General features: G+C 32.0%; 1 protein-coding gene across 1 annotated transcript in view; it reads left to right on the top strand.

Moving 5' to 3' along the window:
• Positions 1 to 10,992: 10,992 nt before the first annotated feature.
• LOC111622456 (histidine--tRNA ligase, cytoplasmic-like) overlaps positions 10,993 to 14,964 on the top strand; it is a 74,021-nt gene continuing 70,049 nt past the window's right edge. The window contains exon 1 of the mRNA XM_023364827.1: positions 10,993 to 11,188. Coding sequence (XP_023220595.1) covers positions 11,096 to 11,188 — 93 coding nt within the window. The 5' untranslated portion in view covers positions 10,993 to 11,095. The remainder of the gene's footprint in view (positions 11,189 to 14,964) is intronic.

Here is a 14,964-nt window from a genome sequence, read left to right as displayed (position 1 = left end):
AAAGTTAAAAGATTTATATATGATTTTTATAGACTTTGATAAAGCTTATGACAGTGCTCCGCAAGCTCAAAAGGCTAGTTTTAACAAAGAGAGGACTAAATGAGAGTTAAGAACTTTTTGGTAATTTTTGTCAAATAAATAACTTTTTATCGGAAATATTGCAAGTTGTATTTTACTAGAACTCTGTTCAGAATTGCCATTGTCATCATCGTCATCTGTAAATATACACTTCAAGATATAAGACTCGCCATAGCTTCCCTTCTTTTGCCAGTCTCATTAATTGTTTTCTGAGCGTCCTGTACAGATCATTTCGCCTTCAGCTGGTCTTTCTTTCACCCTCTTCCCCTCTCTTGGCATCCATTCTGTCATTTCTTTGTCCACCTGTTATTTGTTACTATTCCAAAACCTCCCTTCCTCAGTCCTGTAGCCAAAAACAAATCATTGGAGGAATTAAATTAATAAATGAGGAGCAAGCTGAAAAAATTATATGGGCTTATAAATAGATTGATATTAGTAGGACTGTCCTACATCTTCAGCTTTACCATTTTCATTTTCCTCCTTTTCCAAGCTTGGTGTGAATGATTATTAGAGAGGTTGAGGCACACGTTTTAAACGTGTAAACGTGTACGTGTGACGTTCGGCGCCGCTTTCCCGTAAGCCTAAAAGTTTGACAATGGTGTTTGGATAGTCGGTGGAATCACGCTCGACATTCCAAACACCATCGTCAAACTTTTAGGCTTACGGGAAAGCGGCACCGAACGTCACACGTACACGTTTACACGTTTAAAACGTGTGCCTCAACCTCTCTATTATTATTATTAATTTAATCTGTTAAAAATAGGTTTACATTATTATTAATGTAAGGGACAACAGAAGTTGGACGCACAATAAAAAATGAAGACGTAAGTAAGCAGTGGCGACGATTACTACGGAAACAATCTCAAACATAACCAAACATACAGAGTCATTCCTGGACTGTTGGCCGCTCAGGTGCAAAAACAATATCGCCGCCATTAATGATATTATTTAAAGAATTTGATATGTAGTGTTCACTTTTATATCTATATATACCTAATTTTAAACAGCAAATAATCACCAAAAATTTTAAATTAATATTCTTATTAATCAAAATTTTACATATAATAAACGGTCTGCTGCAGCCCCTGGATTTGGTTGCCCAGTTGCAAAGTCATTGTTTACATCTAAGCAAAGCACGGCCCTTCAAATATAGATAATAAAATAATAATATACATCTGTCATTAGAAGCAATACAATCAGTTCCATGCTCGGAACCGTTGTAGTCCATTTAATTCGCGAATAAAATCTTTGGTAATGCCACACGGCGGCGGCTGGCGAAACCAACAAGATATATTTTGACAAGATCATTAGCAGCTTCAGAATATGTCATAGTTGTGAATATTTAATATTGAAGCGGGACGCGAGTTTGATAATTCAGTTGTTGAACACAGACTTCTTTTTTTTAAAACTCTTTCCGCCCTGTGGGCACTAAGAGGGACTCTTTTTTTTGCATGTTCGTTATGAATTCGACCAGGCCCACAATGGGGCAGCCAGGTAGTGAGGGACGGGCCCCGACATATCAGGACGGACCCCCGAAAAATTCCTGGGAATTTTTTGACCCGTCCGGATTTGATTCCCGGTCCTTCAGAGTGGTAGGTTCCCACTGCTCGGCCAGCTGGCCTTCAAACACAGACTTGTATTTGTCAATCACAAAAACTATCTCGTAAAGAGTGATGAAGATTTGATTCTGAAATTTTTGAATGGCATTATACAGTTCAATTGAATATAGTGTGAAAAACTGCTGAAGTGTGAAAAAGTGTGAAAAAGTTTTAATAAGAAGATTTGGAATAATAATATTCGATCATAAAAAATGATATTAAAATTGAGACTGTCTCGGCTGTCAATAAAAAAAGAATACCATTTCTTACTTTTTCTCCTCGTTCGCTTAGTTTAGTGGTCCCCAACCCCTGGGCCGCGGACCGGTACCGGTCCGTGGATCAAATGGTACCGGGCCGCCCAAGGAACATTAAATTATTTCCATTTTATTTACTATGGTGTATTTGTCTCGGGTTTGTGCGAGTTTTAATAGACGACGGAACAACGGAATAAACTGGACATAAGAAACACACTTCGAGTGTCATTGTCTTCTATTACCCCCAGATGGAACTGTCTCGTTGCAAAGAAACAAGCTCAGGGTTCTCATTGATTTAGCGTTTTAGTGAGTTAAAATGTTAAATCACATTATATTCATTTTTTGGTGTAATTGTATTTAATTTTAAAGGCATGTTTAAATACAGTTAAATTAAAATTATTAAATTAAATCAATCTAAAATATGAACAATCAANATTTTGCAATGAAGAATAATTTGCAGTGCATGCTGGTTCTAAATCAGTTACAGTTAGCGACTAGGGAGACTTGGGTAGGAGTAACGTAAGTAATCTAGATGACTTAGCCCTATTGGATATTGGAGGTGTATATGAGTACGAATGAATCGTACGAGCAAAAAAAAATCACTATTCCCACTATTCCGTGCTCATTTCACTCGGTCCGAATCGTACTGTATTTAATTTTAAAGGCATGTTTAAATACAGTTAAATTAAAATTATTAAATTAAATCAATCTAAAATATGAACAATCAACGTCCCCCCTCAGTGGGTCGCGGTAAAGTTATCAAACGTTGACCGGTCCGCGGCGATAAAAAGGTTGGGGACCGCTGGCTTAGTTTATATAGTTCACTTGTCAGATCGGAATCGTTCGTACAGAAATTATTGTTGCAAATTTATTTTTGAGATATTCATTATAAAAGAAAAATAACTTTATCTATTCATCTATTTTGTTCTTAAATCAAATTCATTCCATAAATATATCAATCAGATTTTAAAAAGTAAATGAATAAACAATAACTTCGTACATTTTTTAAATTATTTCATCGTGTTGAAGGTAGATGGCAGTGTATTACAGAATGATGTTAATAAAGTGAAAAGTTCAATGAATTTACAGTATATCTATTACTTCATTTTATTATCATCATTATTGTTTTTAAATTTTTTTATAATAATGGTACGGCATTGCTGTTCCATTCTCATTATCAGTGACTGGTCACTTGAGAAAATACATTTTTTGTTTAGGAGTTTGGTTATTTGTCATGCTCTAATTCTCAAGGACTCTTCATTGTAACGAAACATTACTAGTAATATAATTACATATATGTATATATATAACTAATATTCGAAAATTTAGTGCTAATTTCGTAAAACTACAACATTAGTAAAGAAACAGTCAAGATATTTTTTAAACACAAGAATAATTAATATAAACTAGTATAAATGTATGTGTTAAAACAATAATGACGTAAAACAAGATGTTTGAAATATAATTTATATATATTTTAAATGCAAATAAATTATAAAAATTATACGTTTTTTCACTGGCGGGCCAAAACTTACAGTGAGTGTGCGTTATTCTTTAAGTATGATTTATTTTATTACTTTTTAGTGATACCATTTACTGTTAATTCGAATATCTTCAGATAGATTTAACAAATCATTTTTTTATGTATAATTTTTAATTTCTATATGCCCTTTAAACGTTCGTTTATATACACTAGACCACCCTATAATACGGTAGATACGTTCCGTTTTATATGAATTCGTGTTTTACGATCACTTAAATACATCAGCCAATCACAGCCCGGCACGTGTACAGTTTAGAGACTACGGCTGTTTAAAAGGTTTTCTTCCACAAAATTAATCGATTCTAGATTAATTTGACTCAACATTTCCAAAACACGTATGTTTTTTTTTGGGAATAATCCGTATAAACTATGCTATAAAGAAAAAAATTGTAGGATTACTTACCGAGTGTGCAGTGTTCAACGATGCCATTGCTTAAGCTTGTTTTCGTCGCGGAGCAGCGCACCAAATGGCGGGCGCGTTTTCTGATAAGTTATTTTTCTGCGAAAAATTCGTTGAACTTTGGAGACATCATTAATAGAAATAATTTTTATGGCCGTTGAATAAGAAATGTTTTTTCACAAGAAATGTATAAAATTACAGTACTGTATTAAATGTATAAAATTACAGTACTGTATTAAATGTATAAAATTACAGTACCTAATTTATATACTGTACAGACGATAGTAAACTCAACTCACCCGTCTAAACTCTCGGTAGCATGTAAGTAGTTCGGCTGCTCGTCCACTATTGGTCCAGATTCGACCAATCCTGTCGCGACACAAGTCGGCGATGACGTTTTACCGCATTTTACGAGTCTCTTTTAGCGTCTTTATACGAATACGGTCTCAATTTTTTCGCCGCGATATACGAACCCGCGTTATAGGGGGGTCGACTGCACATGTGGTTTTTTTTATGGAGGATCTGTACTTGGTATAATTATTCGAAATGTAAAATTAATAGAGATAAAGTTCACATACAATTACCTTGTATCTCCCCAAAATAGTTTCTTTTTTAAAAAATCTTTCATCAATAGGTGGTTGATATGTTACATTACTTGTTATAACGTTCTGTATTTTATTGTTCAAAATTGGGGCTAAAGTTATTTTATATTGTTATACAAATTTAGAGCATTTTTCAAAAATGCTTTTTACATAAGGAAATATAAAATATCTATTTTCATTATATTGTTTTACTTTAAACCTACTTTTTATATATTTCTGATACCATTTTGTTAAAATTGACCTTGGATAATCTTAAATATAAAGTTTTTATCAAGATGTTTAAAATCATTTTCTGTCTTGTATATCTTTAATATTTGTTGTTCTAGCATAGAGTTTACATAATGGAATTACGTAAAATTTATATGTACTGTACAGTACGGTACTTCACGAGTAAGCTAACACGACTTATAGAGAATACAACATATACACCAAGGTTATTAAAGAAGAATTTTTTTAATCAGCTATCTGACACTATGTGCTACCGCGTTAAATTCTCTAGCGCTTTTCTCATTAGGCCCACCAGATCCGAGCTTAGAAACTCAAGAATTTGAGGATACAAAAATTCAAAATAATAATTATAAAAATAAAATAATGTAAATTTATTTTATACAGATTTTAATTTATTTTATAATTCATAAAGGAATTAGTGCAAAATAACAAGCATAAGTAGAGACAATATAAGATATATCAGTTGAGTAATATTAAGAGATGGCTATATTTTGCATGAACAGAGTGGCAGTACTAATGATAGATTTATAATGGCAGTGCCCTTTTCCTCGTTATCTGATGTTGGCTATAACTATACACAACGCCAGCAACGCACGAAAATCAACTTTTATTTGAAAAATTTGAGATCAGTATTGTGTAAGTTATTATTTTTCATATATGCTATTGTATAAATAACTTGCATCGTAATTTCACCGTAATTTTAGTTCGATTCAACCTGTAAAAAATATTCACTTAAATTTAGGCCATATAATAAAAAAATATGTTTAATTGTATCAGTATCCTAAACAATGAATTTGTCTTTCACAATGTCGATATTTAAAAATAAGTAAAAAATGTAAATATTGCAGAATTAAAATATAAAGTACAGTATAATCATTCGGTGCAAAAGTGGACGTTTTAGTTTAGGGAGCGCCTGCATATTGTGGCCTAGGGCGCCATATTTTCACATGTATCATTAGTTAAATTAAATTACAAGGGAAAATCTCAATTAAAGGCAATTTTGGTATAATGGACAAAAATATTCCGATGTTATTCAAAACCTGAAATTTGCTGGATGATATTACAAATCAATTATCTGACTTGTGAGCACATATTATCTACTTCCATTGGCAATTTGCTATACGCACATGCGCAATATCATATTTAAAAATGGTCACCCAACCGTCAGAATACGCCATCGAGCATTGTAGTCAGGGAATTTTTGGTGTTGGAAGATCTGAAAAAGAGTAAAAATTTATCGCATGGTAATCGCTCAGTATGGATATAGTTGTTTATGCCAACGTAAAGTGTACGATTGGGTCCAGAAATTGATTCGAAAATTGGTAGCGATCGGTTCTAATCGCAGGCACATTGTCTGCGATGAGAACCGATCGAGTTGACCAACAATTGTCGCTGCTAGTGTTGCCACCTTTTTGAATTCGCCGACCCTGACGGCAGGTGAGGTTTGTTCGAACAGAAGTTCCTGACGCATGCGTATATCATTTTGCAATGAAGAATAATTAGCAGTGCATGCTGGTTCTAAATCAGTTACAGTTAGCGACTAGGGAGACTTGGGTAGGAGTAACGTAAGTAATCTAGATGACTTAGCCCTATTGGATATTGGAGGTGTATATGAGTACGAATGAATCGTACGAGCAAAAAAAAATCACTATTCCCACTATTCCGTGCTCATTTCACTCGGTCCGAATCGTAGGTGGACGAAAATATGAAATAAAATGGTTCAAATTCTTACAAGATATTATTATTATTATTTATTATCAAATTTTGCCGCCCCCTAAAAAGTGCCGACCCCCCTACGCTACGCTACTGAATTGAAACAAAGTAAGAAATCATCAGAAGGAGTGAAAGTTGACAAAAACTTTCTTGTCAAATGAGGAAAGGTTCAGGAGTTTACCAACACTCACTATCCAAACACAGCTGAGGCCAACAGGATCAATGATCTATACAATGACACTCTTGCCCGTCATTTCCGACAGGTGTTGAAGAAGAGAGAAACAGACCACTTTCGACATGTTTTTCAAGAAGCCAGCTGCCAAAAAACAAAGAATGGAACAAAAGGAGATGACCCTACAAGCACCGGTAGCCTCTCCTGAATCTGACTCCGATTAAAAAACAATAAAAAGAGACCTGTTGCAATGTGTAAAAAGTCTGTATCTTTATGAATGTGTGAAGAAAGTGTTCCTCCACCTCCTTCTCACAACATCTGACTACCCGGCATAATTGGTGACTGCTCCATTTTCATTTTTTTAATGGTACAGTACGGTTATTTTATGCTGCGGAATGAATTATGTGTTTTAACATGTATTTGTATGGGAAAATGCGTTTCGTATAACAGACTTTTTACTTAACGGACGTGCACCTGGAACCGATTAAGTACGTTATACGAGGCACCACTGTATATCAAACATGTAATATTAAAATGTTATATTTTCATTAATAAAATATTTTCAATTTACCAGTAACAAAAAAAATCTGCCGGAATAAATGATCACTACAACTCGAGCATGAGCTTTTAAAACGCACATTTTGAGCCAGTGGCGTAGCGTAGTGAGAGTGGCAGGGGCGGCCCGCCCCGGGCGGCACTTTTTAGGGGGCGGCAAAATTTCACAATAAGTAATAATAATATCTTGTAAAAATTTGAATCGTTTTATTTCATATTTCCGTCGCACCTACGGTTCGGACCGATTGAAATGAGCACGGGAAATAGTGTTACTATTCGGATAGTCCGGGAATCGACTCACCATCCGGATGAACTATTAATTTTACCCGGCTATGCTGTGCGCGACCTGTCGATTTTTTTTTCTTTTTGTTTTTTCTGCTTGCACGATTCAATCGTATGCACATACATATCCAATATCCAATACAGCTAAGTCATACGTTACTCCTACCCAAGTCTTCCTAGTCGCTACCTGTAACTGATTTAGAACCAGCATGCACTGCACACTATTCTTCGCATTGCAAAATGACATACGCATGAGTCAGGAACTTCTGTTCGAACAAACCTCATCTGCCGTCCGGGTCAGCGATTTTAAAAAGGTGGCAACACTAGCGCGGAATTTTTCATTACTTATTCTGTGACGAAACTGAATTTTAGTCTTTTAAATTGAGATATCTAAATAAGGGTACGGCGAAATTTTCCTCCGCCCCGGGCGGCTGACACCCACGCTACGTCACTGTTTTGAGCATAGCCATTTTTTTCAATTTTTAATCTCGAAGGAAAAAAATTGAAGGCTTACATCCAGCATTTTCTGCACTGAGGAACTATACACTATTTTGTATTTCATGAAATATTCATTGTTTGTTACATTATTATAAATATCTTCTATCTTGTCAAAATACATCTTGCTGGTTTCGCAGCCGCCGCAGTGTGGCATTACCAAAGATTTTATTCGCGAATTAAATGAACTACAACGATTCCGAGCATGGAATTGATTGTATTGTTTTTAATGACAGATGTATACTATTATTTTATTAACTATATTTGAAGGGCTTTACTTGGTTTAGGTGTAAAAGATGACCTGGACGGTCAAATACAGTGGCTGCTGCAGACCGTTTATTATATGTAAAACTTTGACTAATAAGAGTGTTAATCTAAACTTTTTTCGTGATTATTAATAAACTGTTTAAAACTAGGTATACATATATATAAAAGTAAACACTGCATATCAAATTCTCAATTAAATAATATCATTAAGGGCAGCGATATTGTTTTTGCACCTGAGCGGCCAACAGTCCAGGAATGGCTCTGCATGTTTGGTTATGTTTGAGATTGTTTCCGTAGTAATCTTCGCCACTGCTTACCATTGACACTGGAAATTTGCAATTGGAATAAGCATTAATCTCAGAAAATTTTATGAATAAGGATATTGCGTTACGAATATATTACCTCTTCATTGTTGATGTGATTGAATCTTTAATGGTCATGAATAAAGATTTTCTTCACAGTGAAAAAAGTTAAAAAAAAACCGATTTCAAAACTTCTGAGAATCCAATCGAAATTTGAGTTCAGGTTCGTTAGAGTTACAGGCAGACGCCTTTGTCACCTCGAATACCTTTGTTTAAACTCTTTATGCTCTGTGCACACTAAGAGGGCTTGTTTTAGTAAGCCATTATGGCTTTGGCCAGGCCCACAATGGGGCTGCTGGGTGGTGAGGGACGGGACCCGACATATCCGAACAGACCACCCCCAAAAAGTTCCTGGGGATTTTTCGACCCGTTAGGATTCGAGCCCGGGTCCCCCAGAGCTGCCACCTTGACTGCTCGGCCATCCGGCTGCTTTTCGGGGAATGTAGTGAGGGTTAAGTAGTCTCATCCCTCACTATCAGAAGGCCCATTCTTGGTCTGGTCGAATTCACGATAAGTCTGAGAAAAAGGCCTTTTTAGTGCCCACAGGACAGAAAGAGTAAAAAAAAAAAACACAAAATCATTCAAGTTTGAAACAAGTATTAAAGTTTTTCAGCAGAAATATTGTTGTGAGATTAGCAGTGGGCCACTGGGCTCATCCCAAAATGACCACTTACTCTGCAACAAGTTGGTAAAACCCGTTCTCGGCTAGTCGGATGGCTAGGAGGGCAAAAATTTGAGTGGGGAGTGCGTCGGTAAGTCGGCAGGTGTCCTTCAGAGACAGGAGACAGGTTTAAAAACAAAACAAGCATTTATTTATATAACTAAGCTAGGATACATAGGTTAAATGCGATTAAATAAATTCACTGTACAAAAGGGACGCTCTAATAGCTTTACCTGCTAGTCTGAGAGAGAGTTCACAAAGCTCTAAAAAGTACAGATACCTGTATGCCGATATGTCTAAAATGCGTTCGTTGAATATGTTCGTTAATGGCGATGGAAGTTCAAACGGCTGTGGTTGGTCGTATGTCCTTTCGGTCCGGAGTATGGAGACAAATATGGCACATCTACCAAGTATAACTTCCGAGGGATCGCCCTGAGCTTCCGGGGACTCGAGCTTTTATACGTTATTCGTGGGAAATGAGTCACGTGATCGACTTCGGTTGACACTTACGGTGCATTCCGATCAACTAACTGTCAACTTTCCCATCATAATGTGAAAACAATCGGTGACCTCCGATATACTTCTCACCAAGAGTGGGTTTTTCCATCGGAGTTGTTTACAAAGATTTTTCCGACATCGGCGTAAAAATCGCGGATTTTACATTGTTATTACTCTCTTTTCATTTTAATTACACTGTAATTATTAAATCACATTTACTCCAAGGATCCCAAATTATATCAAATGTAACAAGAGTACTATTTCATTTTTAATTTGATAATAACTATTTTCTGTATATCTATTAAAAACGGCTACTAGTTTAGGAATCTCTGTTTTCTACTTCAAACGTTAGTGCTCTACAAATCCAATATACTGATAGAAGCGCGATTCGCTTTTTCGATGCCATCTAGGAAGTAGATGAAACTAATCATGATATTAATTAATTTAGTTCTATGATCAGCATATCTATTTATATCTATAATATCTGATATGATGTGACGTCTATTAAGATTTTCTATAATATAACATCTTTTTTTTTTAATGAGAAATTAAAACTAATTTAAAATATATATAAAATTTATTAAACGTTACACGGCCGTGCGGTTTAGATGTCAGCCTGCCGCTCTAGGGGACCGGGAACAAATCCAAGGGAGTCGAAATAGTCAGGAGTCTTTCGGTTAGTAGTCTGTTCCAGATATCTTAGACCTGTCCCTCGCTACCCNTAAAATATATATAAAATTTATTAAACGTTACACGGCCGTGCGGTTTAGATGTCAGCCTGCCGTCTAGGGGACCGGGAACAAATCCAAGGGAGTCGAAATAGTCAGGAGTCTTTCGGTTAGTAGTCTGTTCCAGATATCTTAGACCTGTCCCTCGCTACCCGGCCGTTCAATGGCCTTTTAATGCTCTCTGAGCGGAAAAAAGGCCTAAAACCTAAAAAAAAAACCGGCCTTCCTATTGTGGGTCTGACTGAACCCACAATAAAAAGGTCCTCTTAATGTCGACAAGGACGAAAGAGTAAAAACAAATACTTTTGAATATATTATTTGGTAATGCAAAGAAAAATGTTATTCTGTAATATGTAATACAGATATGATACTCTCTCCGATTGTAATATACAGTACTGTAGTTAGATATATAAAATTTTAAATAATATTAATAGAATTTTAAATATTAGTAAAAGTTTACTTATAAAATATTTAAATTATTACGAGTTATATTTCAACCGTAAATAACAAATACAGTAGAATTTAAATGTGTCAGTAACACAAAAATGTTTTATGACGTCACTAACCTGTTTTTATCGGTAAGCGCCCTCTTCCAAGAATGTTATTTTTATTTGTAAATCCAGAACTTTAGTCTGTTCCACGTGTTTGATATTAAAAATATGGAAGTTAATAAATCTAAATTAGAAAGCGATATCAAAAAGCAGGGCGATATTGTTAGAAGTTTGAAGGCTCAGAAAGCACCTAAAGAAAAGGTAATTTTGAAAACAAGTGATTTTGATATATTTATCAGCTTAGATTATATGTATAAAGTATGTGAAAATGTATTAGTGTTTTCAATTGTTATTTCCTGTTGTTTGGTTTAAAATTCATATTTATGAATGATGGTACCCATCTGTTTCTAAACTTATGTCATTTACCTATGATGTTGCATCATTTGTACACATAAATCGTATTAATACTTTATAGATCATAATAGGTTCAGATGAGTTACTAAATCATTTTTAATAGGTATTTAAATTTTTGAAATTAAAAGATATTATTGGCAGTGTTTTAGTTTCAAATTAAATGAATATAAGGTACAGTATTGTAAATAAAACTGCTTTGACCTTTTAATTTAGGTACTTTTTAACTGAAGGAATATTTAGTTGGTATTGAAGATGATATCAAACATAGTTTCATTTAATTTAATATCAGTTTTATAATTTCGTAGTTATTCATGTCACTAATTTAGAAATCCATTATATAAAATGCTATTAGGACTTTTAAAATAATTCTCCAATATTGGTGTGTTTACTTTATATATCAATGGTCTTTTAAATGAATTAAAATGAATGTAAATATCCCTAAATGTCTAATAAATTTGAAGATATTTGAAAAATGAAGCTGAAATAAAAATGCTTTGGTAAAATACAACATTCATTTACATTAAAGTAACTTAAAAGTAAAAATATCATATATTCATTTTTTAGAAGATAAAACAAATACATTATATTACATATATTGTGTGATTCATATGTATATGATGATGATGTATTTGATGAGAAATTTTTAATTGAAATCATTTTATTCATTTAATTAAAAAAAATAAAATTTTCTCAAGCATTTATTTGAAATATTGTTTAAAAAATATTTCAAAATGACATTAATAAAATGAGCAGTATAAATATAAAAGTTGTATAAATATAAAATTTATATAAATAATTCAAGTTTAAAAAAAAATTGTCAATACATTATAACTTTAAGGAATTAAAGTTTTAAAATTTTCAATATATAATTCTTTGTTGTAAACATTAAAATTTTATGTTAGATCACTAATATAAATGCATAAGATTAAATATAATATTAATATACTTAATTTTATGTTAATTGTTTTTTAAGAAAAATACATTTAGCAGTGGTACAGTAACAAACTTTTGCATCTATGATGAAAAGTAAAACCTCCTTTATATATGTCAAAAATAAATTTCTTGTTATACAAATATGTATACATAAAATTTCAAGCTGGTTTTTCCAAATTATTTGTAATTATTATTGATTTAATAAATAAAACAAAAAATGCTGGTACTTTCGGTCAATTGATGTTTCTGGCCATACACACATTGGCCACTTACCCTTGCTATGCTACTGATATTTAGAACAATTTTTTGTGATATAATGTGAATAGCAATATATTAAGTACTTTAATTAATATTTTAGTTACAAAAGGAAATAATACATCATCAATTCATATTTTTTCCTGCCAAAATCAATATATTTTTCTTATTTATATTTTATTTTATGAATTATTTTATTGCTTTTGAAAATAGCATTTTGGTTTTCATTTTTAATTATAATTTCATTTAACTTTTAATTTTGGTTTTTTATTTGCTTTTATTGTTTTTAAAATATTTTTAATTAATAAATTCAGATATCTAACTACTTTTACTATTATTTTAGAAATTTTAATTGTAATGAGTCTTTCCTTTTCTTTTTAATCATATGTAAATTTTAAATTCATATAATAAAGTTCTTTATTTAAGTTTAATATGATATTGCTTTCTTTTGTAATTTAAAAGATAGCTGGTTCAATAACCTGTTTTAAGGATTATTTTTTGATGAATTCTTGCATGTAGAATACGGAACTATATATTGAAATTGTGCAAGTTAGTGCCATTTTGTAATTAGACCATGTCTTCAATGTTCCCTCTTGTGTAAAAATGTATTTTTCAACAAGTGAAACTATTCTACTTAGATGTTTTAAAAGGAAATTTAATACATCATAGTTCTTTAATATCACGAGGATGTGGAGTTGTTTACCTTAACCTTGTTTCAGAAAAACTGCATGCAATGAAGTATATTTAACCTAGAAAAAGGAAATTTCCAATGTATTAAAATTATGATTTAATGTATAAGTTAACATAATATTTGAAAACATTTGAATAATTATTATATCTCTTGATCTTTTATTTATTTTTTACAACTATTATTTAGAAATTGCAATTAATTATAATTACACTGGAATTTACTAAAATATCTCATATGATGCTTTATGTATACCAAGGAAGTCCCAGATAAAATATCTACTTTTATTTATAATTATAAATTTTTAAAAGTATTTTGACATTAAATTCAGTTATAGACATGTAATATTAAAATTCAAATAATTTATTTTTACTTTCTTCTATATAACATTTAAAAATAATTATAAACTAAATGATCTAAATAATAATTATTATAATTGACATTGTAAACAAAAACAAAAAAATTATAAAACAGAATTATTTATTATTTATAGAAACAATTTATTAAAATTTACTCAGAAATAAATGTTTGCATTTTTGCTGGTAAAATTTTATCAAATTATACATATTCAAAACATTTTTGTAATAAATTTAAACAACATAGAATTTACAACAAACAGTACCTTAGTATTTGAAAAAATAAGACTATCAACACAATACATTAAAAATTTTTACAAAAAAATTAGTTATATGAAACTAGAAATACAAAAATTATAACATTATTCAATGTACTGTACAAGAAAAAAACATTTATTGGTCACATCCTCATGATTTTGAATAGTTTACTATCAAATAATATATGCTGCTACTGTTTCATTTATGTTAAAATTTTAACTGAACCCCTCACATAATGTAAAATCTTCAATGGCCACTTGCACCAGCTCAATTATTATTTTTGATTTTAATATATGTTGTATTCTTTTCATCAAATATAGGAATATAATTACTTTATACAATGTATTTTTAAGTTCAATCTTTTCATATTTATTGGGATTTCATATAGATACTCTTGAATAATCCATTACAAATAGGGATGTCCTGATACTGCCAATACCGATACTGTATTAATACTTTTCTTCGATACCAAGTACTTTTTGTATTCAATACTTTTGGTCTAATATTGATACTGTATTGATACTTTGGGTATTGGATGTGGTATTGTTACATTTTTCACAAACAGGTAAGGTCCACCCAAAACTGGATTTTGCAACTGAGTCAGAAACTGAAATGGAATTTTACACTATTTTCATTTAAATTCAGTCAATATTTTTTATATTAATAAAAAATATTAATGACCAAAAATCAGTAAACCTAATCATCAAATTTTGTTTTAAGAATCTATATATACTTAGAATTCTGATTACTATTTATAAATAAATATTTAGTTAAACATAATGCAGTACTTCTGTTTTTTTAATCATCTTGGACCATCAGAGATGTTTCAAATGAACTACAATTTGTATATACTTGTTTGCACTGACATTTTTAAAATTTGAACATAATAAAGAACTTTCAATGTAAAGACACTGTTTTACCTTTTTACCAATGATTTCTTATCTATCGCTATTTCATGCATAGTAGTACAGTAGATCCCCCTATAAGACGGTAGATACGTTCCGTTCTTTATGAATCAATTTTGTAGGAATCATAGTTTACGGACTACGGCTGTTTGAAAGGTTTTCTTTCATAAAATTAATCGATTCTAGACTAATTCGACTCAACATTTCCAAAATACGTATATTTTTTTG

This window comes from Centruroides sculpturatus, unplaced genomic scaffold (assembly GCF_000671375.1).
Source record: "Centruroides sculpturatus isolate CEXI.00-Female unplaced genomic scaffold, Cexi_2.0 scaffold150, whole genome shotgun sequence".
Taxonomy (NCBI): Eukaryota; Metazoa; Arthropoda; class Arachnida; order Scorpiones; family Buthidae; genus Centruroides; species Centruroides sculpturatus.
The sequence above is the reverse complement of the archived record's forward strand: the minus strand, read 5'-3'. Positions and strand labels throughout refer to the sequence as shown.